Source organism: Pempheris klunzingeri, chromosome 10, assembly GCF_042242105.1.
Source record: "Pempheris klunzingeri isolate RE-2024b chromosome 10, fPemKlu1.hap1, whole genome shotgun sequence".
Lineage (NCBI taxonomy): Eukaryota > Metazoa > Chordata > Actinopteri > Acropomatiformes > Pempheridae > Pempheris > Pempheris klunzingeri.
Window position 1 is genome coordinate 9,972,644 of NC_092021.1, and position 27,116 is coordinate 9,999,759.

Genomic DNA, 27,116 nt, shown 5'->3' on the forward strand with positions numbered 1-27,116 from the left:
TTACATGGGTTTGTGTTTTCTGTCCAGCAGTTAGACACATGCCTTGCATAAGGCTATCTGGCCCTTTATATAGTCTCTACAGGGGCAGATGCGAATCAGGGATTTGTCCGATCTCACACAGCTGAAGAGCAGGGGATCAGATTGGAACAGACAGTGTTTACTATTGACATTGTAGGCTGGAAGCACCACACGGCTAGCTGAAAGCTCTGATGTTTGACAGTCTATGTTATACCTGGGGGAAAAAAAAAAAAACAATAAAGAGAAGAAATCATCATCAGCAGCTGTGTATCAAATTATTAAGTCATAAAGCTTGTAATTCAATTGGCAACTCCAGGGATCCAGAATCAAGCCTGTGAGGTTACTAATGTACTTGCACCAAGTTGCACTTTACCCCTGTACATTTATTCTCCTCTGTACATACATTTTGTTTGCCTGTAAATCTTTTTTTATTTATCTATTCTGCTTTATTTATGTATATGCCTTGCCGGGAGTATGCAAAATTACAATAAAGAAACTTGAACTTGAAGTGGTGTATTAAATTCAGCAAGCTCCACTATTAAAATTATAATCATGTTCATCATCATCAGGATTAGAACCAATGCTCAGCATTTTCAGTCATCTGAAATTGACAAAACTGGCTCAAGTGTGTTGATGAAAAGGCCTCTTGCACTGTGTTAGATATATTTCACAGTAACTTTAACGTGAACATGATGGGAGTTAATATCTGACTTACTGTGTGTTTCTAATTTGTCAGCTAGAATATTTTTTTAAAAGCTGCGTCCTTTGCACACCGTTGCAAATTCAACTATAACATTCAGTACATTGTATATGACAAGTAAACCAGCTGGATTTAGGCTTTAGTTTTAATAATCCCATTCTAATTGTGTAGTAGATATTGTTAGGATCCTGTTGTTTTTTCCCTGTTTCCCCTGTCTCTGTCCCTCTGTCGCCGGTCATCAACCCACACACCTGCAATCTCCATACACCTGTTCCTGATCACTCATCAAGCCACCTACTCCTCCCCAGCCTTTATAAGCCCAGCTCAGCTCTGCACTCGTTGACAGATTGTTCGTTTCCATATCGTATACTTCAGGCTCCCCATTACTAGACTTCTTGTTGTGTTTGCTTGCATTTGTTCCTCGTCTCTGCTCTAGTCCGGTCTCCCTCTCCACCAGCCTGCTTCCCCTGGTCTCTTCCCCCAGCCCTGTGTTGGTTCATTGTTGTTAATAAACCTGTCTGTCTCCCAACCTACCCTACCTGTGTCCTTGTCTGCATTGTGGGTTCAGCCAGTTCCGTTCGGTCTAACATATATAGCGTGTTATAGAAGATCTATACGGTCTGTGATGATTTGCTGTTTAATTCAGAATAAAAATGGTCGAAACATTAATCATGACTATGCAGACATGGTGATTTATCTACAGTCTTCATCAAATACTGTATACAACTCATTTCAAACCACAAGTCATACACACAAAAACATGACAGCAAATTGGCAGCATACCTGACTGGATTCAGGTATATGCTAAGTAACATGTAAACTCACTTGGCAAGATTCTCAGCGCTGTTAAGATGAGGGAAAAATACAGGTTCACAGATGAGGCCCGCCTTCTGACATGCCTGTTTACAGGAAGTATCGGCCTCAGCCTTCACAGCCTGGAGCGCGCTTAGTGGGGGCCAGCTCACTTTGCTGTTGCAGAGGTCCTGAGGCAGAAATGAAAAGAAAATGAGAAGAGAGGAGAAGAAAATAATATTTTTCTAATTACAATTCTGATCCTTTTTCCAACCCCTCAACCAACATTTGTCCAACCTGTTTTTCAATCAGGACGTTGACCCTCTGCAGCATCCCTTCACAGGTAAACTCATAGGGAAGGTAGGGCTCAATCTGAAATGTATATGCAAGCACTACAATTAGATATACTAAAGAAAATGACTCTGAAATGAGCTTCCTCTGTATTTCCACTGCACTCTTTAGGAAATAGGTAGATCTGACAGCATTTTAGATAGTACTTACACTCTGATTGAGGACAGCAGTGAGAGCTCTTTCCACATCTGTTGAGTTGTGCATATCTACCATCCATACAAAAGGCTCTCCTATGGCCTCGGCATAAGGATGCTGGGATGTCACCTGCAACACAAACACACCGACAGAGAAATTACATGATACAGTGAACCTACTATTTATTTATTTTCCATGAACAAGCATAATTTCTTTTCATTTGGTAAAGACAGTGGACTGATTCTAATGTTGGATCAACTAGCTCATTATGTGATTTCATGTTGTTCATTTGAATGAGGTTGGAAAAAGGTTTCTGTACAGTGTGGGAGGTTGTACACATAAAAAAGTGTTTTATGTGTGTGCCACAGATTGAATGCTATCCTTGACCTCTCTGATGTTGGGTTTTCCCTTGAAGAACTCTGTATTCAGACTACTGTGCGGAGGACGTAACCTAGGGTTCAGGAAAACACAGCCATTGGCCAACGCCTCCAACGGAGCGGGACCTTCATATGGAAAAGACAGTCCCACAAAGACCTACAACAAACACAGATAAAAACAGTTTAGATTTTCTAAGCACACATGAAGATGTGCAGCACACGGTGCATTTCTTCACTGTTACCACACGGTGCCAGCCAACACTGGGACAATAAATGATGAATTGAAGTGAAAGTTATACAACACACAGGCTTTTCCACAGTATACAGGACATGCTTACTACCACACAAACAGGTCATTAAATACAATAAGGCAAGACACAGTGCTAATTTGTTGTATAAGCGACAGAACTGCAGCATACACATGATCACAAACACAATATGCTTCACGTCATAATAAACCATACAACTCCTTTCTCACCTGTCTCATAATCTATTACTCATTAAGGTTCCCCTTGAAAGTAATATTACTCATTCATCTTATTACTTATTTATTATTTTAAGTTAGTTTAGTCAATACAAAACAGTTTTGTTTAAAGCGTTAAAAAGCGATTTTTCTTTTTTTGAACCGTCTGCCAATTTTGTTATTTACCCTTTTTTTTTCCTGTATATTTTCTTTAAGGTGCCTGTGTATGTACTTATATAACTGTATGCATATATGAGTAGGTACATGCATGTACTGTATGTGCGCAGGTGTTTGTCTATGCACTCACACATCTTCTATGTCCTTTCATTTTCAGTGTTGATTGTCTTGATGTATTATTTGTTTTTGTTGAAAAAATGCCAATAAACTTCTAATCACAAAAAAAAAAAAAGACTGAACCCAAGCCTCGTCCCCACCGTCACTGAGGACAGACCAGCATGCGTTCTCTTAATCTCCCGTCTAAATTAAAAGTTCAGGAGCAGACAAACTGCTCAAATCCAGACCATCAAAAGCTTCTGCGGATCCCGTGGTCCATATGTGTCAAAACTAAACATCATGAAACCTGCTTTAATGTTCTTGCAGTTAGAAGTGAGTAACATGTTTTAAAACGGCAGGTGGTAGCATTGAGAAGAGAGTGGACTCAGAATCTGAAAGAGTATAACTTCGGCTCCATCTCCGCTCCCTCCCTTCTGTGCTGCAGTTCTACCTCCAAAGCCCCACCTGTAAAGGAGGCTGCCATGCATGAGCAGGCTAACCATGGCAACTGAAGAGGCGTGGAATACAATAGCATCCACAGTGGTAAACACTGGTAACATTGCAAAGCAGCCAAATCTTCCACAGTTGGCTGACTGACGATCCTCCAAGAGCCTTGAGGCTTCTGCCCACTACTCGTTGGCATCTTCCCCCACTGCTCCCCTGTAGTTTAAATTCCTTGATTTTTTTCCCCCCTACATGATGAGACTTGAAAAGCCCATCCACTAAATCAGTTAGAAATAGGCCGGTACCACTGCTGTTTGTGAGTTTGACCGAGTTATAGCATGCAGGACGGGGGAGTGCAGTGTGCAGGAGCAGTGGTGAACACTGCCTCAGAGACTCCTCATGCTTTGATTGGTTGTTTCCCTTCAGACACGGTAGATTCTCGAAAATCACATTAGGAGCACAAAGAAGAGCCAGAGGAAGCAGATTTTTTCACAGAATGCCTGTTTTGTGTACCTTTTGTCTACATGAAGAGTTTAATTACTGCTTTTTTGGTAATTCCTTTATTTTGTCACCTTCATCAAATGTGCAACCCCAGTTTGTGGCAAAGAGAGAGGTTAGCGCCTCACCACTAAATACCGACATTTAATAAGGCCATAATAAAAGAGAATATTTAAAAGTAAAGCAAAAATCAACAAAACACAAGGGTACATTTAAGGGACATTTGTGTTAACATTAAGGCTTGTGTGAATTGATTGATCCCTTTGATCCCTCACTCACTCACCTTGCTCTGTCTCAACAGGGCCTGTACCTCAGTGCCTTTGATAATGCCGTGGTTTTTCACATAGCTTGGAATCGAAGAGCTGATATCGACCGTGCCATGGATCTCAAAGTACTTATGGATAATGTCCAGATAGGCCTCTTTACCCTGCAATGCAACAGCAGAGGAAACAAAGGGTGGCTTACTGCAAAATCAATAGACAAGGCACAAATTGCGCCTTTCCTTTGACAAGTGTGTATGCTATGGGGATGTTTGAAGGAGAGGAGGGGAACCGCCAGACTACTAAACACCCACAGACAATATCCACAAACTGCTAAACACAAAATGTATTTTCAAGGAATAAGAATAGCAATTAAAACTCCAAAGTTGTGCCTAAGTAAAAAGAAAAAGTGCCTTCATCATTTTCTCGTCATTTCAAAACTTGTCTGCCAGTTTTATTACTATCGGCTGTATGCTTCTGTAACGGTTTCTCAAATCAATAGTGGCGCCTGAACACATGAATATTTCATAGCATACTTCCTATAATTTGCATAATGGTTTTTGGGGCTGTTACAATGTCTGTCCATTTTTACCTCCCAAAACTTGCCATGCTTGCCATACACAAGAGCCTGGTTTTGTCTTCTGGTAGACTTGAGCTGATCAGCTTCTTCAGGGCTCAGCTGGTGCTGCACCACGAAGCCCAGGAATGTGTTGTCTGGTGTATGAGCTGCTCACAATGAGAGAAATAGATTCAAAAAATAATCTAGACTTTTCAAATGCATTAAAAATCCTGCAGTTTTGAGTTGATTGAATGACTGATTGATTATTACATTTTAAAAGTAGCTGTTTCTTTTCCTCTCAGATCAAGCAACATATGTAAATCACAAGGTGAAGAGAAAAAAAACAGAGACATACGGAACATGGTGTAGAACTGCATTGGGATCAGGTTCAGACTGCCAAATGGACTCTTAAGGTTGTGTGCTGTGACCCAAGCTGCATGATTGAAGTCTGGCTCAGTGCCAAAAGAGTCCAACACACGAATTCTACACCTGATTGACAGACAGAGGAACACAGTTATACTCACCAACGCAGTGATGCACTAACATGCTGCTATATCAGCCTTCGCTCTCCTGGTTTCAAGCTGTCCAAAAATAGTACATTTACCACAGTTTAAGGAACAGGAGGTCATTTTTAGATCCTGAGGGGGAGAGATTCTGTCCTGTAATGCGCCCTAATTGGAATTTCTCCATGATGTTCTTATTTGTCTTAATGAGACAGAAGCTTTATCTACACAATTTTCTCCAGTTCTTTGGACAGGAATTGGAGCTTCGAGATGGGATGGGAATTGTTTGCTTCTTATTTGTGAAGTCTTTCCGCATTTTGTTTGGACTATTGCATGTTTTAAAACAGGACAGGCTGGTTCCATTTGCGAGACTGTCCAATACTTTCTTTAAAAGTTGTGCAGGAACTTTGTGTGACAGAGTGTGTCATAAATGTTAGACAGCGAGCTGGAAGTTATTAAAGATGACACCAGAGCAAGGTCGTAGTCCAGTTGTGAAATATAGAGAAAAAGTTAGGAAGCACTCAAAAATGGCTGTGGACAGCACAGGACAGTTGGCAGGCAGCAACACGGCCGAGAACTGAATTTATAGTGTGGAACAGAGGGACTATGAGGATTTCTGAAGAAGATGGTGGCAAAATGATTTGCTCTCGCAGCTTTACCGATTACTGACAATTTTCCAGACAGCCTAATATCTTTTTTTCATGTACATTCTGCCCTTCAACATAGTTGCCCAGTAGCATGGGTGTCATACAGGCACGGTTTCCCGACTGTCAGGGGGGCAACAGTGTCTCTGCAGATTGAATCAAACTTTCTAATCTTTTGATCTGTGTGCAGCTGAAGGGGCTGGGCCTTAATAGAGAGGAATAAAAATAAGATGATGACCTTCTCTGTCAGTGTTTCTGTCAATCTTCTTTAATCTCACAACTATCTCCAAACCACACAGTCTCAGATGGGTCTCAGACTCTGGCTTATTGTTATTCGTCTCTCTCTTCCTCTGCAAACATATAACCTCTTTAACTTTATACTGCTCTCCGTAGCTCATGTTTACTTGCCAGTGGCATTTGAACTTCCATTAATTTTACCTTGGCCTTTGATTATTTTCAAAAGCACACCAAATGGCCTAAACTGTTTGTGCATTGCTTCTTCTTTTGTCATATCTCACCATTCTGTCCCATCACACATACACCAGCGACGTATCTTTTGGTATTTTCAAACTAATGGCCGAATGAAGACACCGTGACAATGCAAATCATTAATGCATCCTGGTGTAAACACGTGGTGTTGTACAGTGTCAGCTTAGTCAAATGTTGCCTGCTGCACTCGCTAAAACATCAGTGAATGGCATTTTAATAATTTAAAGCTCACTTTTTATCAGTCAGCCCTTTATGAGTCATCAAAATATTTCTCTAATGCTGTAATGATGTACTTTAGACACATTACATGCATACAGTATGTGCATACACTCTACTTTAAAGCGATATCAGGACCAGGATGTTGATACTCACTTGTATTTGATCCAAGACGACTGTAATACAGTCTGAATCTGCCTAAAGCCGATAATGTCTGTATAGATCAGGTTTGCCTCCACTTTTGAGTGACGAGGTGGGCAGCTACCCATCTTAACCTCTAGAAAACTTGAGAGAGAGACAGAATCACAATCATAAAGAGAAACACAGTTATTATAACAGTTAAGGGAAAATTATGGAATGAGTGGAAATGTATGTATATCAACTAATATGGTTATAACTTCAACATTTTTAGCAGTAAAAAGGGCACGATCGATGATTTATATTCTGCTGTTTTTCATTTATCTCTCTGACACCAGTCAGCCCGACAGACAGCAGCCTGCTTTTTGTGTGCATACTCACAGCTTGAGGTCGGGTATGGAGGCAGAAAGGTGAAGATGGTGGCCCAGAATGTAAAGCGTGGAGATGAGGTCACCCCACTGGACTTGTTCCCCAAGGGGCCCCCCACTGAAGGCAGTCTCTGCTATTCCAACATGCGACTCTTCTGTCAACGCTCCAGGATGCACCAGGATCTAAGAGAGAGGGAGCGACTTCAAGTGCTGTCTCTTTTTTTTTTTTCCAAGTATTTAACTAATATGATTGTTTTGATACTAATATAGTCACAACATAATTAGTTAATTGCAGGAAACAGAAATAACAAGGGTTAAATCTACTCGGAAGATTGATTTTCAAATCCCTTAATGAATATTAAAATTAGTATTGAAAGTCCAGAGGCTCAATTGATATGGTAAATAATAAGGGTGACAGAGGACATCCTTGTCGAAAATTGGATGCTATCGAAAGCCTTTTGAGTGGCCACATCTGAGGGCTCATCTCCAACAAGTACAATCAATACATCAGCCACAAATATCCTCCTAATGTAAATGAAGGCCTGTCTACCTCCTGTAGAACTGTTTTGTGGTCTAAATATGACATATTTTATCGATTCTTTCTGAGTTTAAGAGAGAATTAGGGCTGTTCTCAATGTTCTCATGTTTGTAGTATGACTGGAATAAGAACTTTATTGAAGGATGGAAGAAAGCAGCCAACTCTAACATCCCAGCATCCTTTAACGAGAAATTGAAAATGAATGTTTTACATTTTAAATGTGGTGCTTTTGCACCAACCTTGAAAATGAAAACATTGAGGTTTCTAACTTCTAAGACAAGTTATCGCTGTGGCTGAAACCAATTCAACATAATCACTGAGTTTGTACCTTATCTGGTTTTACACTCTGCACTTTTTTCAGGTTGGAGCACCCCCCCCCCCCCCTTTAATATGTGCTTGTTTGTTGATTAGGAATGAGAAGGATACTTTTTTATTTACTTCTGTGTGAAAGAAAGAAAGACTCATTGTTTCAAAAATTGCTGTGAATTTTGAGTGTAAAACCCAACCCCATTATCATTGTTACCTGCACATAGCAACAGTTACCAAGGATGACAAGGTTCAGAGAACTGTTAATTGGTCAAACAAAAACAGTGGGGAGGAATACATTACGTGCTTAGCTCTCCGCTCGGTGAGTTTGTATTTGGCTGAAAGAGAGCGTCCGGCCTCCACCCAGATCTCTTCCATACTGCGAATCCTTTGGTGAATCCAGCGGAACTGGGCTATGTTTTCCAGAGATGAATACAGACCCATTAGGTTTTCCCTCACCACTGCATGGTCAGACCCTGCCTGGGAAAATGAAGAAAAGACAAGACTTGTGCTGTGTTCTTTACCATTTTGTAGACATGTTTTAGACCTTGAAATCCCTTCACAATACGAAGACTTCTTGTTGCTCAACAGGTCCACAAGTCATCAATGTCACCACTAACCCATTTGTGTCAATAATGCCATTTAAGTGACGTCATCACGTAATGAAATAATGTAGATTGCATGCATACCTTTTACACACACCACTCTGATACACACCACACATACAGGACACACAGATAACATGCAGTCTAACGTTCTCTAGCCTCTGCCTTTACCTTCAGGTTTTCCACTACAGCTGTGGGGATCACTCGGCCTGGAAGCACGGGACACCAGGACTCTATCTTAACGCAGCACAGAATGAAAGACTGGACAGTTACACCAGCACAAACACAAAAAACACTTGTATTTCCATAATTGAGTAATTTCCTGTATGTAATGAGGTCTTCACTTGGTGTGACATGAGTGAATGGATGATATGAGCGCTTGAATACACTTAGGTACCTCACTGAGGTAGATGTGGAATGAGCACTGGGACCCATTCACCCCATAACTGCTGTAGCAAGGGTCAGTCCTCCACATATCCGTCATCCACTGGAAAAGAGGGCCACAACAAATAACAAGTATATAATCATGATTAACACAATGCTATCCATGGTCGGATGAAACACTAAAGTTAAAATAAGCTACTGGAGAGATCGGAACACACAGAGAACTGATATATGAGATCTACCAATGAGATTTCCATTATAGGTGTCTATTAAAATGATAATGAAATATGCTACCTTCAGTTTCTCCTTGCAGTGTGGGTATCCATCCATGGGTGGCAGTGGGCAATTTTCTTCCTCTTTGATTTGATCATCTAAGAAACATACAAACAACAGCACTTCAGCAAAGGAGATAGCTTGAGGCTTGAAGATGCCTGTTCACTTTGGTTCAAGCCTGCCCATGTGTTAAAATGTATGATCATTACTCCTGAAACCCTTTCTCCCAATTAGTGATATCGTTGGAAAAAATGGTGGAGCAGAATTTTTAATTTCTTGCTTAGTAAAGCGTGAATGAGGTGTGAAATAATGGCACTAAAGTAAATGTTTTTTCTTTTAAAGTGTTAGTTTATTAGAAGGCTGAACCAAGGCTCTTCAGATACATATTGAGCGAGGGACTAATGCATTGCTGATTTTAGACTGATCCCAAACTGTTAATAAGTCAATAAGGTTCTTTTTACAGTTTTTCATTTTTTTCATAACTCGTGTCAGGACCACTGCTCCTGCACCTGTCTGTGGCCTGAGGTGGCACTGTTGTCTGTCCCTGTGTGTCTCTCCCTCCCTGAGTGATTGCAGGATTGAAGGAAGCTGTTGTAGTCACCTGCAACTAATCAGCCTGCCTGGTACTTAAGTCTGGTTCAGGCATTCACTCATTGTCAGTTTGTAATCTCTGCTGTTCCTCCTCAGACCCTGGCTAAGACCTCTGCTCTGCCGTGTCTTGCCTGTCCTGGATTCCAGCCTGCGTCTCCAGCTTTGAAACCTGTTTTGGAACTCTGATTGCTTAGATCAGCTTTAGTACCTAGCAGCTAAGTTTTCTGGTTATTTTGTTAGCTGTTCACTTTTGTTTATTGGTTTTCAGCCCTTGTAGTTCAGCAGCTACGTTTTGTCTTTTTGCTTTGTTAGCTGTTCCGTCCTTAGTTGGTTTTCTATTTTTGTGCTCTGCCATACTCCCTTAGTTAGTTCCCCTTTTTTTTGTTTGCAAGGAGTGGCAGCCTTGTCATTTTTGCATATTCGGTGATAAATAAACCCGTGTTTAACCTGAGTTCAGTTTTTGGGTCCTGTGTTCACATTTTGGGTTCTCGGTCTAGTTCTGACATCATGGCTTCATAGCCCATCTGAGTTCATCACTAAGGTGTAACTGCTTTCTGCTACAGTATATCTACTGTGTATTCATGCTAGAGTTTCTTCACGCTTTGTGTTAAAACCAGACTGTGAGAATACAGTAAGCAATCTGCCTGTAAACTGATCGACAGCAAATTTACCTGATTGGACTTTTACCTGGTTCGTTCTTTTCTTTCCTCTCTCCCTTCTCTGCCTGTAGCTTTAGGCGTTTGTCCAAGTTAGCCACCTGTTGCTGCAGTTGAAGTTTATCAGAACGCAGCTCCTTAATCATCTCATCCCTCATTTGTCCTTTCTCTTTTTCTGCCTCCATTTTAATCTGGAGTGCCTTTAATTCTCCTTTGTAGTTCTTCAAAGGTGGCGGAGGAGAGACTGAGGGAGAGAGAGTTTGAGAGTTTTACTTTGACAAATCATCCCTCTGCTTTGACTATTTTCAACATGCTTGCATCAGAGTTGCATCTTTATAAAGGTAGCGCCACTTCAGTAAACAGTCTGCTCACAATCTTCAGAGGTTTCCATGGCGTTCAGAAGATCATCCACAAACTTGACAACAGTCTTCATTATGTCTAGGAGAGAATGAGAGGTGAAGAAGGGAGGTAAAGGGGAGAGAGAGGGCAGACAGAGAAGAACAGGAAAGGCAGGGAGAATTAAGGGGGGGGAGGAGCAGAGGTTGTGGTGTCTACTGACAAGATATCTCTCAAAAAAAAATAATACTTAAGGATGCGCAAGGCTGTTCAGACTAGGTGAGAAAATACTTTTTCTCTAAAAGCAGAATTATTCACGGCTTATTACCCACTATTACCTTAATTTCACCTTCTCAATAGCTCCCGTTTGAATGTTCTGCTTTTGGACCATCCTGACTGTAATTAAATCAGAAGTCCTTAATCAGCCAATTTCCCTTCATTTCTACAATATGCTCTTAGCAAAGGAGGCTTAATCTTTCTCTTTTCAAATGAGCTCCACTGATGAATGGCACAGACTTATCTAAATAAAGGTAATGGGACTGCTCAGGATGAAGAGCACGTACACCACTGTAGCTTCACTCTGTAATGGCTTTGCAAGGAAAAGAAAGCGTGTGGCTTCCTGAGATTACTTTCTTACACCAGGAGACAGGAAGGTTTAATGAGCTATTACAGTATCTATATTCGATACTTCCACTGAATCCTTCTACTGCTCTATCACGACCCCCTTTTTTTTTTCTTTTTGCTCCTGGCTTCTCTCATCATCTCCGTGCTGTCTTCTCACCGTTAGTCCTACTCCTTTCCATCCACTCTTCTTTGCCATGCCGCCTCGGTCTGTTGTGTCCGCTAATACTGATGCCTTCCTGGTCCGCCTTGCTCTAAAACCAGTTTATAAAGGCAAGACTCAGCATTACACAACAACCTGGTAACACAAGGCACCCTGAATAGAAGATGTGTGCTTTAAGAGAAACAGTAGTGACCTGAATAAGACGGGCTGATGTTTTACAAGACATGATTCACTGTTAGCTCATTATATCGAGAGTTTCAGGCCGTACATTACAGAAAAAGGGTTATTCAGCCAATGCGCTGCTTATTGGTGGCTCAGGATCAGGTTAGTGGTTTAATACAATGAATGAATGAATGAGAATACAGACCAGGATGAAATATGACAAACACAGACACCAGATAAGGCTGACGCTCAGTAACACACACATGGTCCTCCGCAGGGTACGTGTCCATTTTCCCATGATCCAAATGGGCTCAGTTTGCGGCAATAGATTTGGTTGTCAGGTGGCATGAATGTCAGGTTTTAAACAAAATAGGAAATACGATGCTTCCATAACACACACAGCGCTGCATGTTTAGTGTAGAGAACGTGTCTGACGTGTCTGAGAGAGGGAGAGACAAGAAATAATTTAGCACCACAGATGATGATTGATGTTGTTGGTGTTGCTTTTTTGGTTTAAAAAATCCCACAGCAAACTATGACATAAAGATAAAGGAACATAAAATACTATGATTGTGTGTTGATGATGAATGGAAAAACAGTGGAAGGCTTTTCTCCACTAAATCCACACTTCATTTAACAAACACGCACACATATAATTTATGAAATTAGCAATTTAACTGCAGTAAATGAGTCAGCCTTTTATTTTTTTTGCCGGGTGCCTTTCACTGACAAGTATCAGACAGGTCCGACCTTCATAGTAACAACAAAGAACACAAACACTTACCTTAAGCGGTGGCGGGTGGTGGGCCTTCCTTCCAATGTAACCAAATGAACTTATAGCTTATTTTGTCATTCACGGTACACACCAGATCCCATTTCTTTCAGAATAAAACTCCTGCCTTTGGACTGTGCTGTAGCAGTGTCTCTCAGCAGGGGAAATGGACAAATACTGACACAGGTGCACTGTCGTGCTTGAGCACACCAACACAACCAGTTTGCCAACCTGTTTGCCTGCATAACTGCAATGTCTCTCATTGTAATGAGCTTATCGTTGCAGCATTAAAAGAAAGGGCGGCTTGTTTTACATTTCTACCGTGTTTGGTGGTACTCACCTTTTTGCGTCCATGTTAAATATACAGTATGTCATCTCTATGTGGCCGAGTGCATCGGAGCTCTGATGTCATGCTGTATGGCCTTGATCAGCTGGGTTCATGAAGAAAAGAAAGCATGAGACGTCCTTCATCTTTTGTCTGATGTGAACACACAAAATACTTTGTACTTTGTTAAGATGAAAAATTGAGCTAAGACAGAGGGAGCTTCTGTTTTTAATGTAACTTACATCCATTTGACTTGTGTAAGTTCATAACTTTTGTAATTAAGCGAATGTTTAATATAAACTGGCACGCTATATATTAGCTTAATTTTACAAACAAACATGCTGAGCAATTCACAAAATGCTCTAAATTTCAGCTGATTGCCTAAATGCGTTTTGATTTGTGAAAATAATCACAAACAGTGCTGCTCATATATTATATTTACTGAATACCAATGCAAGCAATTCTGTATAAAATGGGTTTAACTGCATATTGTATTTCATTATGATTCTGTAGAATTCATTCATATAATGAAAACAACACCTCTCTGCTCCTCTTAGTCTCTCTGTGTACGGAGGGTCGTCCTGCACTTTATTCAGCGTCCACTAGAGGTCAGTCTGTAATGTTTTTGACTGACGTTGATTGCAGTGGTGTAGAAGCTTGTGTAATAGCTTGTTTTAAGTTTGGCATGTGGTCATTTTACATAGAATTACATACTGCCATGAAGATGGATAGAGAAATTAATACATATTAATTTTCTTAATGACACTGACAAAACACTGTGATGTTACATTGGGGATTTAGAGCTAGAAGCCGTCAGTATGCATTTCACCCTGTGGTTTTCTGTCGCTTTGTGTGTGAGGTTAAACTGAACAGAATATGAGGGGCTCTGCAAGTTTTATGGAATATAGCTGCTTTTATCTATCTCGGGCAGAGGGCAGGACATTGTGTCCTATTTTTGGCTGTGTTTTGCAAGGAAGGATTAATGACCTCACCTGACCTCACTCCTGGCAGAGCTGGAGGAGATGTGGTTAGAATAGCCTTTTTTCACTGGCTTAAAAACTCTAATAGAATAGTGCGTCCAAGTGTTTCTCTTGGACACGTTCAACTCCACATTCATCCATCTGTAAAGAGACACATTTTCCCAGCAGTCACTTATATCTGAAGTAGACTATGGCAATCTAGTCAGGCTATTGTCAGTTACAGAGCAACAGCAGCAGCAAGTACTGTATGGTGTTAACATGACATTTGAGAAAGTTGCCGATTACTTTGTAAATGAAAACATGGTAAAGGTCAGGTATCATACTAGTGCGTATCTTGTTCTGCTCACCCCCTATATTCCAGGGATTATATGCTTTCTGTAATTAATCAGATACCACTGCTCTTTGCTGACTGTTTCTTGAGGACTGTTGCTCACTCTGCTGACTTGAAATAACTTAAATGATATGAAACTAATCATTAGATGCTTCTTCAAAAATTATATCTTTCTATCTATCTTTAAAACTGGCATGAAAGACAAAACAAATGCAATATAAACAACTCTCACTAAAAATACAGAGGCCTAAGTGTGTTATGCTACATATTTGTTCATCGGAGAGATTCTGTCTGAAGAGCCAGTCACCGAGACAGACCTGCCCATTTTCTTCTGATAAGAAAAGCCTTTTGTTGTCTTAAGAGGGTGAAAAACCTTTTACAGAGCACAGTGACTGCAGGTGACTGCAGGTGCCTGCGGTTGCTGCTGTTCATTCACGCCCAGCCTCATGTGAATACACTTATTTTGAACAGACAAGACTGAAAATATTCAGATTGTTCCTTGTTTTTTTTTCACATTTTGTTATGTTGCCTTATCCAACAATCATTTAAATGCATTTTAGCCCTCAATTACACTCAATCACCCATAATGGCGTTCCTGCACTCCCACCGGCCACGCTCTGAACAAGAACTGCACTAGTAATTCTTAAATGGAAGAAAATGCATTTAAAAAAACTTTTCTTCTATGTCTGTCAGCTCTTTTTGTCATTTGGCTGCTTATACAGATGTCCTTGTCTGCTCCTGGCTGTTTTTTTTCCCTTTTGTGTTGCCTGTCGTCAAATCTTCCAGCTCGATCACACCTTCTTTTTTATCTTTTTTAATCAATATTGTTGTCCTTGTGATTATGATAACAATTATTTGTATAATTTCTAGGTCCTTATTTGACAGCTAATTCTATGAATGAATGAATCATTGAATACATGAATGAGCGAATGAATGAAAATATACAATCCTCTGAATGCGCTGTAGTATAATAAAAATCCATTATGGACTGAAAGAATATCACAAATGCAGAACTACAGACATGGTAAAGGAGTTCTGTTTTGCTCCAATGAATGGGTGGAGAGATTCAGACAGATGGACTGAAGAAGAGACGGTGGGAGGAAGAGGAGCCAGCGATGGTGCAGCAGAGAGAGGGTAACGGTTGAAGAGAAGGTTTTGCAGCATGTCAGGCCAGCTGCACAGATAGACATTTAATCGTTTGATGTCAGAGCTCACAGACTGCACAGATAAATACACAGTGATATATAGCTGGTGGGTGTGAGGAGTTCAGTTTAGCAGAGATCTTCGCCTTGAGCGGATGGAGAGGCCAGGAAGCGGGAGGCTTGCTGGTGAATTATATAGTGAGGCTCCAGTTAAACCATGACTCATTAATGCATCATATAAGAAAAAGCCCTGGCACTGTTTTAAGTTTTCTAGTTAACACAGTTTTCACTTTATTGTTCTTTTCATGATGGATTAGTCGTGAGCATATAACATACTTTGCAACTCTTTTTTTGTTACTTTCTATTACTCTGTTGTTGTCATTGTAAATGACTGAAATGCATTCAGTAGCATTCTTCTTTCATTTTTCTGAATTCAACCAATCAATCCAAGCTAGTTTTACACCCACAGATGTTTTCAAGCTCATGTTCCTCTTTCTCTTAACAGGAAAAAAACCCTTTTCGTTAAATTGTGTCCATTATTGGCTAACTCTAACCTGAGGCTACCTTGCCATCTGGTTGAATCTTCTATACTGAGTTTCCTTTGTTGCAGCTGTGTCTGTGTACAAAGGTAATGCATTCGTTGGTTTCTGAGGGATTATTGAGGCTGGCTGTTGAGTAAACAATGTTCCACTGAACCCAGAACAAGGTGCGTGAGAGGCTCATGTCAGACCTGTTTAAAAGCAGGATGTCAGCAGGGGACATGAGATGGAAGGGTGAAACATTTTCACTTTATCCACTGCACTAACAGCACCAAGAAGTTAAAAAGAGCGATGTAAGGCTAACTTTTGGTTTCTCTTGTGAAAACAGAAAAGATGTCCTGGATAATTGTGCACCTGCTGATCCTAATGATGCTCAGCTGCCTGTGTTGCGCTGAAGAAAAGGTTACTGTTTCCTGTCCAGAATACCAGAAGGCCTTCGGAGGCTCCTGCTATGAGTTTGTGGGTCTGCAGCGTACCTTTTTCAGCGCTCAGGCTTGGTGTGAGCAGCGTGGTGGGCATCTTGCTTTTATCCCAGATGAAGAAACTCAGTATTTCCTTCAAAGACACTTGGACCCAAAGAAGGACATGTGGCTTGGAGTAGCACCGTCTGCCTCTCCAAACCTGCAATATTCTCCGACCGTTGAAGGTAAATATAAACTGCGAAAATCTGCTCTGCTGGTATCCTGAGGTTTCTATCCACCTTGGAGATGAGTTTAAACCTACAAACGCTTGCATCAAAATGTTCATGAGCAAATCTCTGGCAGAGATTAATGTGAATAAATATACTGCCAAGGATACATCTTTACAGCACAGTGATATCGCTCTCATGTCCTTGCCACTCTGGAACAGTTTCAAACCACAATTCTATATCTGGAAGAATGAGAGACCTCAGATTAAATACAGCATCATAAAAAGTGTCAGGGATCCAGGGAATCACAAGAGTACCACATTTTCCTTTTGGTTTTTATTTGTATCATATAAAATCCCTTGCACATTTAATTCAGTCCATTAAGTAGTGCAATGTAGCATGCCATTGAAGAGAATAGTTAACAGTGACAGTATATTTGCAACTGTGTCCAATTTATCGTTAGTTTGGTCAGTGCCTTGAACAAAATTAAGTTTCTTCTGAGACACCATTCTCATTTTCCTCTGTCTAACAATTACAGCCTTGTAATTATTAGAAGGGCCTTTTCTTTCCCCCGGTTCAGTGAGAAATGACTTCACACGCTACATATAATTTTGCAAAAAGTGTAAAATTTACATTCCAAGTTATGAAAAATACTTAGTACCTACAAGGGTTTTATTTCTGTCTGTACTTCAAAGCGAATAAACACACGACAGTTGAGGTAACTGTACTTCAGCCCAAAATTACACACATGTTGAGCAGAGGTTTGTCCCATCCTCAGGTCCTCTTTCGTGGCTCGATGGTTCACTCATCACCTATTCAAACTGGGTAAGCAGCCCACAGCCAGAAGCAGCTTGCGGATACATGCTGAGAGACTCGGGCTTCCAATGGGAAACGACAAGGGGCTGCGACAAAAAAATGCATTTTATCTGCCAGTTTGGTATGTATGATGACTCAACCTTTGGAAAAAAAAGAGCATGCTGAATAAGTCTATGATGAATTACCACTTTATTGCTTTCATATTCTTCACAGAGTCTGGGAGATTCATTGTGTGTGCAGGTCAGAACCCCACTCTGCAGTGTGACTCTGGGCAGGTCTTAATGATAGACGGAGGCTTCTATGGTCGTGAGAACATCCATTACTGTAGATCCACACTCTCCTCACCAACACCTACACAGTGCAGCTGGGTGGAAGTAGTAGAATCATTAAAAGGTAAAACATGGTCACATACTGCAGTATTTTGTGGGCAATAAAAACATAAATCATTTCCACATCATTGAGCTGTTCATCGTGTTATGATCAAATATATTTGACTGATACAATTACGTAATCCAGAAAAGAGTTAATTGATCTGATGTGCACAATAACCACTCTAATGCTCTCGTCACCGTAAGATTCCTCTCATTTTATCAGTTGAGCACAATAGGACAAAAAATCAGAACAGGAAAACAAACACAGATGCCTCATGAAAAGGTTCTGCATGCATGAAAAACTGATGAAACTCAATCCGCTATTGATGTAAGAGATTACTAGATACCGCAAAACACATATTGTCTCTCCACAGACTATTATTTGCAGTTTAAATTGCAGAGTAAAAGCTTAATAGCTTTATAAATCCATCCATTTTAGAGTAAACAGTGACTCATGCATTTAGCTGATGGCAAAAGCAGACCATCCATCTATTCATTTTCTAAACATACTCATCCTGTGCAGGGACTTGGGGCATTGCAGCGTTTCCCAGCATGCATTGTGTAAGACGCACGGTCAAGACAGTGGTCTTTCACAGAGTTAAGACCCCTAGAAAGACTGAGACAGTCAAATATTTGAATAATTAATCATTTTAAAGTCACAGGAACTATTTAACTGTCTTTAAACAGGCAGAGAACCTTGACAAATTAAACACTCCAGACTGTCCAACACATTTAATTACAGGGGTGTGCAAAACATAATCATGACAACAGTTAGTTCACATCATCGTCTGACACCAACAAACAGTTTATCAGCTCCGCTTGGGTGCTTGACTGTGAACTGGGCTGCTATTACTATAACATAGAAAGAGATTTCAAAGTGACATCATCAGAAAGATGCACACATGCAGGGGGTAGAAAACAGAACTTTGCATTGAAAATTCATAACCTTCCTCTGCTTGAAATTGTTCAGAGAAAATAAAAACATCAGTCAGGTGTTCAGAATCTCTTTTCATGATCCTGTGCGTAAATAACACTTAATAGTATTCATCAGCCCGAGCTTACTGGCTTAAAGCACGTACTACGTCATGTCAATTTCACGTATATAGCCCAAAATGAGTGTACAGTATACAATCTTCTATGCTTAGGCGCTTGATTTGTAATCTCTCCCAGGACAGACATGCAATAGTTGAGTTTCTCAGTTTGAACAGGTGTTACATCTTTAACTACATATATATTTTGTCACCATGACAGTCTCATTACAGTAACACACACACACATAAAAAAAAAAAAAACATTTATGTCAATAGTCAGTAAATTAACATGTTCATTATCATGTTTCCCATGTTATTCCCAGCTCACTGTCAGCACCGTCAGATCTGCCAGATCACTGAAATTGGGGACTCCTTTGGTGAACCCTGTCCTCACCTGTTGTTGGATTACCACTGCGAAGATGGTTGGTCAATGTAATTCTAATCCTAGCTCAGTTATAAATGTTTCAATGTGGAAACACTTTCTACATCCGGAAGAGGACATGCACATCTAATTGTTTCCCATCTCACCCTTGACTACTTGATCTACTTTTTTCCAATATATGAGCAATTAAGAGGTACGCTACGATAACCAAGGAGAGTAGATCCCAGCTCCAAAAGTGACAACAACTCTCTCTGAAAACAGAGAATCAGCTCATTTCACTACTTATGTGTGTCTTGGTTGAGTTCAAAAGATATTTAAAGATAATGGGACTATGGTTTGAATCTTGCTTTTTGTTTGACAGAAGTCCAGCCTATCAGAGATCACAGAAAACACAGATAAATCACACTCATGGTCCCTGATATTATCTTTTAGCCACTGTATTAAATATCTCTGCAGTGTCTGTGTGTTGTTGCTGCCTGGTGAGACGATGACCATGTGTTCTTGTCTGTTATTATGATGGCTACAAGCTCTTTGCCCGCATTTCCGTATATTTTCATCCCTTCAGGGCTCACCCTGTCAGTGAGCACTCTGGCTGCTGTTTACAGTGACGTCACCATCGGCGTAAAGTGGCTCTTACATTTGCCCATGGGAAACCTTAGCTGCAATTTGAGTACCGGAGATGGCCATGTTATTTATCTGCACAGTCCGGAGGGGTGAGTGGTATTTTTCACACTTACTGACTATGTGGGTGTGAAATGAGAATCAAAAATTCAAAGCACCACAATTAAAACAGTAGACTGACTCATCTCACTTATGGAACGACGCGACTGAATAGCTACAATTGTACTGATTGTACGTCACTTCTGTATATGACAACTATATGACACATGCGTGTTGAGTCATGGTATGAATACAATCCTGATGGCAGAGAAATAACATTATGAACCAGAAACGTGTAAAAACATGACGTTACAAATTACACACATAAGAATCCAAGTATGTTAAGACAGTTTTAAAGCACTATGCTCCAGACTAGACTGTACGTCTGACAAGCTGTCTACCTGATTTTTCAGCTGTTGTGTTTCCAGACTGCATACAGTTTTTGTGTTTTCATGCAGTTCTGCTGAATAACATGACTAAATACACTGACAATGAATTTAAGTTCAGGCTTGTTATTTTTTTATCAATCAATCAAACAATCTTTATTTATATAGTACAAAGTCTCAAGTGTTATCCCAATACGTTGTAGAGCAGGTCTAGACCAATTTCTTTAATCAAGAGAGAGTAAGTAAAAATTAAGAATTCAAGAACCCCCACATGAGCAAGCAACAGATATTAGGCGACAGTGGTGAGGAAAAACTCCCCTTTTATGCACATGGAATTGGTTAAAAAGCCATTGGGATGGAAAAGTGGCCACATTTTGTTATAATTTAAGATGATCGGCTGTTTCTCCTCAGATTTCTGTCAGCACTTTTTGGTAAATATGAACTTCTATTAGATTCATGATATCAGTGAATTAGAAATGCGCACAGCATTTTATCTTTAATTTGCCCATATCATTAAGCCACCCCACCATGAAATTAGTTCACTTTTTAAGGATATGGCTGATTTGATTTTTCAGGAGTGAAGGGTTTGTGTGTGACATATATAAAACGGGGCTACTTCTTTTTCTCCAGAGAGCAAGAACTCACTGCCATTGCTGACTGTGAACTCACTGCCATTGCTGACTGTGTCCATATGTGCTTTTCTTTAGGATGGAAAGCAGTGTGGTGCACAATTATGCTCATCCAAGTACATTCCTCGTGGCAGTTGAATGTACCAGCAGTGACATACGAATTTCAGCTCAGAAAATAATTACCATTCAAGAGCCCATCACAGAGTTTGGTGTGATCAGATGCTATGCTGGGAAACAGTCTTTTCATGCAGTCGGTTGCAAAGCCCTTTACGGAGAAGAAGTTCAAATTCAAGTGGAATTAATTGCAGGTAGGTGCCAAATACGGTCCAGTCCAGTTTGATATTATTGTTTGAAAGCATCATGTTTGAATTTAAATTGTATTTCTTTTTTCCCTTTTTCCTTCTGCAGGTACCGATGTGACCTACAGAATCCACAGTGGTCAAATGATGTGTGGTTTATCGGTGCTCAGAGGAAACGTTCCCCAGAACATCACAATGACTCCAGACATGGTGGAGCAGCTTGGGCCTGGCTGCCACCAGCTGACCCTTTATGCATCTAACATGGTCACATTGCCTGAACGATCCAAAGACATGCAGGTAAATCAACATTCATCAAGTAAACATGGCATCTTCCATCAATAAAGCAGTAACAAGATGCATTATTCCATCCTGTTTTTGCCATGATTGCAATAGTGGCAAATGAAATGTGAGATTTAAGGTTAACATTTTGATCATTTCATCTAGAGGGTTGATTGAGGAAATAAGGCCTCTCTAAATTAGAGATTGAATTTAACATTTAATTTTTAACATCCGACCACCTAATTAGCGCCATATCTACAAACACCAGAACACAGTAGACCTTTCTGAATTTCATCAAAGTCAGCATCCTGTGCTGTAATTTCTGAGTTTAAGATATATTGATCTCCATGATCAGAGTTATGCTGGGAGCTCTGGAACATGATGTCAAAATGTTTAATCAGTCAAAGATTAATCAAGACCATGTTACATGGGGGATAAACAATCGAAGCCTGTATGATGTTTCCCTAAAAAGAAGCATCTTTTTTTGTTTGGTCGTTTTTGATCATGGAGTAGAGAATATAGGTAATGTTTTACCTCCAAGACATGATTTGAACAATGAAGAGAAGGTAATATAATTGTTCTTCATTCTATCCTTTGTCTCATTTTCTCTACAATGTTAAGGCTTTTCTCATGGCAGTGTTACGATGGAGGGCATCTCAAGTTTTACAGTCACCGTTTTAGAAATATTCATGTCCTTTCAGAAGCTTGGGACCAATCATAGTGCCTTCAAGAGAATCGTTCTTCAGATATTCAGATAAATACTGAAGATAATGTGAAATTAAATGGCACTGTGAAACTGTACATGTTTAATATTTCCCTTCTCACAAGCCATTTGCAAAACCAAGGCACATTATGGGCACATGTCTGCCGATCACGGACACAGTTCTAAAGCACTACTAGGGATCAAATACTCCACAGGGTACAAATACTGTAACTTAAAATTACCACTGTTACAGCAAATAAACACCAGAAACACCTCACAATAAGACATACTTAAGGAATGATGTTTTAATTATTGTCAATCATTATTATATTGTTGATTCATATCAGTGTTGGGCAGTGGTTGTGCTTGTCAGTTAAACTACATTTCTGCTTACTAGTTAAATTACATTTCTGAGTAGCGTGGTGGTGGTATCACTGTTTTCTGAATAAAATAGCACTTCAGTAGCTTACATCTTTTCTTGATCGTACCTTGGTAGCATCCATACAAGCTACATTTTCCCAAGCATTTCTGAAGCTCAAGTAGAAAGCGCCTCTGCAGTAGTGAAGTAGCAGTGAAATAAACCTGCTACACATCAGTAAGTGGCACCACTGCCATGCACGGACTGACAGAAACACTTCCATAGGACAGTGACATCACGTACCAATCTCTGGGTCAATGCCTGCGATGTCAGGAGAATGCAGGCACGTCAGCTTGAGTTTACTTGATAGAAAGACAAAGCTGCTCTGAACTTCCAAGTTGACAAATTAAAGAGCACAAGAGTGATTCCTGAATACCAAATTGACCATCACAATTCAGTGCACTCTGCAAACACCAGCTCACCACTTGTCAGCAGCTTACCACTGGCTCCAATATTTTCACTGTCCGTTGGCAGAATATGAATAAAGTAAAGTGTGGGTAGGTGGTGGGATGCAAAGGACAAACTTGAATAAATAAGGGGGCAGCACGGTGTTGCCTCACAGCAAGAAGGTTCCACGTTTGAATATGCTGGCTGACAGGTTTATGGTTTGAGTCTTGAATCTTTCTGTGTGGAGTTTGCCATTTCTCCCTGTGGGTGTGTGGGTTTTCTCCGGGTACTCTGGCTTCCTCCCACAGTCCAAAGACATGCAGCTTAGGTTAAACAAGAAAACAGCTTTTGAATAGCTGTACACTGTAGTGACCTCTATGCATGAAAGGGTTAAGGATAAGCGGTATAGACAATGGATGGATGGATGGATGAATGGAGTACATATAGGAAGGAAGAGGGGTGGTGAAATGATGGAACAAAGGAAAACTTAAAAAGTTTAGAAATATTTCTTTTGTAACAATAGATTTAATGTAGATCAATGGGAGCTGAGCTCACTTCACTTTCCAATTAGCATACCCAACCCTGCTGAAGACCTTGATGGCTAATTGAAGCAAAAACTTATAAACCAAACTGCAGGCAGCAGTCAAGGCCCAAAGCACAATCACTGTATTTACATGGAAGAAAATAGACTTGAAGCATAAAAACAGACGATCAGATGCTTGTGTGACGAACAACTGAGAAGCGTAGCTTAAACTCTTGCTTAATTACCAAATAAATCAGTGTATTATCTGATAAGTTTTAAAGACAAGTGATACAAAAGGGAAATGTATGTGTTTCTCTGTTTTGTGTTCTTTATATACTGCAGATGTGTGTGTTGGAGAAAGTAGCCGGGCTTCAGGCCACCGTGCTGACAGCGAGAGATGACTGTCTAGACCCTACAGACATTACCGTTGGTGTTTCTCTCGAACGGGGAGCGCCTGTGCTGCTCCTCTTCTCTCTGACTGGAGTCAACAGCTCATTCTCTGACACCAGAGAAATTAATACAAGGAAGGAAATTTTTCATATTGGAAACCCAACTCAAGGTATGGCAGATACATCGAACATGATGGACATATGAGACAAAGTACTACTGATTTGTGAAGGACCAACAACAATCTGAAAAAGGATCATTATGTGCCTTTAATATATATTCCTCATGTTTCAGCCATATGTGCAGATTTTATTGATATGAGTCATAACTAAATGCTTTGCTACAGGACCTGTACAAGTGAAACTCAGAGCGTGGAACGTCTTCTCCTCTTTGGAAGTGGATGTGGATATGTTTGTTTCCTGTGGCAGGGATTCACTTGTTGAATTAAATAGTCATGATGACGATTTGCTGAGATTAAGCAAGAGACTGGTACAATATTCTGTTTTTACATTCATCAGTAGTTTATATCATAGGGGAAGAATACAGACCTCTTGCCTGTATTTTGAATGTATCATGTATGTTCAACTGCATGATTTATAAATTCTTTCATCAATTCTTATTTTCAGAGAGAGAAACATATAAGAGTGGCCAGATCTCCATTGAAAGTAACTGCAACACCTTCAGAGTCAGTACATTCCAGAGACGAAAGCATCACGCTTTCAGTAAAGGATGCATCAAAACTAAAAGACAAGGACAAACGATATGAGTGGGCATGCAGTAAGAATTGTGCTTTTTTTTACTCTTCCCATTTTTATTTATTAGAAGTTTCATAACAAGCAACATATGCTGTTTTTGTGTTGATTGCCTGAGCTGCAGATTGGGCCAGAACATATCATTTAAAGGAGTTCACTAAACCCTGCTGCCTTTAGTTAGGGATGCTGTGGCTGTCAAGCTTTCCATTCTCTCAACACATATGATAAAAGTGGAAGATTTATATTCTTAGTCATTTTCAAAACAGTGGGTTCAATGGGTAGGTGGTAGCTAAGCAGTAGGTAGGTAGCAAATCTCCTGTGATTCTTTTGTCCAAAGTGCAGAAGATTTTTTTTAGATCACTGGTAAAGAGGGTACTGTGTAAGCATTCATACTGTAGTACTAAGGTCACTGTGGTCTTTCCTTTATTCACAGAACAACCCTGTAAATGCCAAGGAAACTTTGCAGGACTGACTCACACCGTTAAAGGAAGCTGCCTACCAGATCCATTTCAGTTTAATAGGTATCATTTTAATGTGATAGACAGAGAAGATAATGATGTGGAGGAAAGTAAATCCATATGCATCACCCTTACCCCTCAAACCACCATGCCAAGTTGGCTAAGGTACTTAATGTTTTAGAAACTGATCTGCTCTGAACACTGAACCTGACATTTTCTCAACACCTTAATCTGACGCAGTATTTTATGTGTAACTGTAACTTTCTCACAATATGTAGTATCTGAGTCAACAGTTATGACACTACTGACTTTTTGAACAAATGAAACAGCTTTTTAAGGGAGCTCAAAAAGTTTCTTTTCTGTTTAAAGTATTTAATTTATATTATTTTCCTGCTGTGTGAACAACAATATCAATAATTACCACATGAAGCTGAGAACCAAACTTAAGCTGTTTATCAGGCATGGAGTACAGTATAAATCGGCTGTTCTTTTACAATATACCCCTTTATGGTTTATTGGACAGCTTTTTGGAAAAGTAAACCTTCAAGTTGTGTGTAAACCAGATTATATCTACATTTGTTGTACCACAGTCTCACTTGCACTCAAGGCTGTAACCCAATAAAGGAGAACACAGGTGCAAAAATGAAAATTAAGTGTACAGGACAACAGTGTCCACAAGTTGTGTGGAACATCGTGGACACAAGAAACCATAAACTGTGGCCAGTAAGTCTGATAAACAATTCAGAATTGTTTGTGACTGAAAGACCAGATGTTGTAAAAGGTTGTAAAAAGACTCATTGGCCTAATTGAGAAAATTTATTTGCAGGACGAGACAGAGAAATGCTACCATCATGCAAAAACAAAGCCACTTATAATAAAACAGCATGGTGGGACTGAATACACCGTGAGTCATTCCGATCTGGCAGAGGCTAAGTCTAGACGTGAGGATGTCACTGTGGTGATAACCTCTGGTGCGTATACATTCGTCAGTAAATGTCTGTTCATCATATCTATTGTTGTCGCTGATGTTGTTGTTGTAACGCACTGTGTTCTTTTCTTTTTATACCAAAGAGGATGCCGTACCTCTTTACAAAACATACACCATAAAGACATCGTCATCTGGAAAGGATCCAGCTCCTACCACCAAAAACCCATTTACCGCTGTTGGAAAAACAACAAAAACAAAAACAAAAACAACAAAAACCACTGCAGGTGCTGCCAATACATCACCTGGCACTAACAGAGCTACCTCCATTATCACCACTACCACTGCCATCATAGCCATCACCACAACCACAAAGACCACAAAGACCACTATGGCCGCAACGACAACCGCCACCAGTGATAAGTCTTCACCGGCTACTACCAAAAATTTTGATAGACTTAAGTGTAGCATATCACCACCAAGTGGAACAATCTTCAACGCTTTCAACATAACTTGCAGTACTGAAATCCCTTGCTCCAACTGTCAGTATTGTTTTAAGACACATGAGGGTAAGTAACCCCACTTGGCAAACATTTTGTGCTCTGATTATTTCCATGTTTTTTAATTTTACATTTTTCCTACAAAATTGTCAGGTAAGCATCTGCGCTGCACTGAGAAGGATGAAGTGAAATATGTCTTCCTTCCTCTTGGAGACAGTCGTTCCAACTACAAACTGATAATCATAGCAACTGCAAAAAGTAGCAGCTTTGTAGCAAGTACCACCATAAATGTGCAGGTTTGTCAAAATATGGTGATTGAAAAATGAGGGTACTGGCAAAACAACACCCATGGAAACGCTCTAATTTTCCTTTACTGTTCCTTCTCAGGTGCTGGAACGCACAGAGAACTCTGACTCTTCAGTAGATGGTCTGAAGGGCATAGTGGAGAATGCTGTGACTCAGCTAAAGGAACATGGTCTCCTCTCAGGAGAGACCTTAGGACAACTCTTCAATTCTGTGTCAGATGAACTGAACAATCAATCTGATGAATCCAAAAAAGCTGAGAGGCAAAAGGTAATCACTTGCGTTAAAAACAAGATGTATGTAGATGTATACATTCCAACTGAGATC

General features: G+C 40.1%; 2 protein-coding genes across 2 annotated transcripts in view; one reads left to right on the forward strand and one right to left on the reverse strand.

The window, feature by feature from the left end:
- LOC139208737 (alpha-1,6-mannosylglycoprotein 6-beta-N-acetylglucosaminyltransferase A-like) lies at positions 1-11,014 on the reverse strand. The gene is made up of 16 exons (XM_070838468.1): positions 10,954-11,014; positions 10,613-10,825; positions 9,356-9,432; positions 9,075-9,164; positions 8,849-8,914; positions 8,376-8,552; positions 7,242-7,411; positions 6,879-7,007; positions 5,226-5,359; positions 4,904-5,037; positions 4,335-4,478; positions 2,384-2,530; positions 2,012-2,125; positions 1,808-1,882; positions 1,544-1,701; positions 1-232 (listed from the first exon to the last, which is right to left on the reverse strand). The coding sequence occupies exons 1-16, from the start codon at positions 11,012-11,014 to the stop codon at positions 31-33; spliced, it is 2,091 nt and encodes a 696-aa protein (XP_070694569.1). The 3' UTR covers positions 1-30.
- A 4,309-nt stretch (positions 11,015-15,323) lies between these two features.
- The window catches only part of LOC139208622 (polycystin-1-like protein 2), a 48,412-nt gene continuing 36,619 nt past the window's right edge, over positions 15,324-27,116 (forward strand). The window contains 12 exon segments of the mRNA XM_070838345.1: positions 15,324-15,405; positions 16,281-16,591; positions 17,337-17,517; positions 17,610-17,789; positions 19,122-19,220; positions 19,746-19,893; positions 20,934-21,163; positions 21,264-21,451; positions 23,807-24,023; positions 26,133-26,555; positions 26,640-26,797; positions 26,892-27,059. Coding sequence (XP_070694446.1) covers positions 15,324-15,405; positions 16,281-16,591; positions 17,337-17,517; positions 17,610-17,789; positions 19,122-19,220; positions 19,746-19,893; positions 20,934-21,163; positions 21,264-21,451; positions 23,807-24,023; positions 26,133-26,555; positions 26,640-26,797; positions 26,892-27,059 — 2,385 coding nt within the window.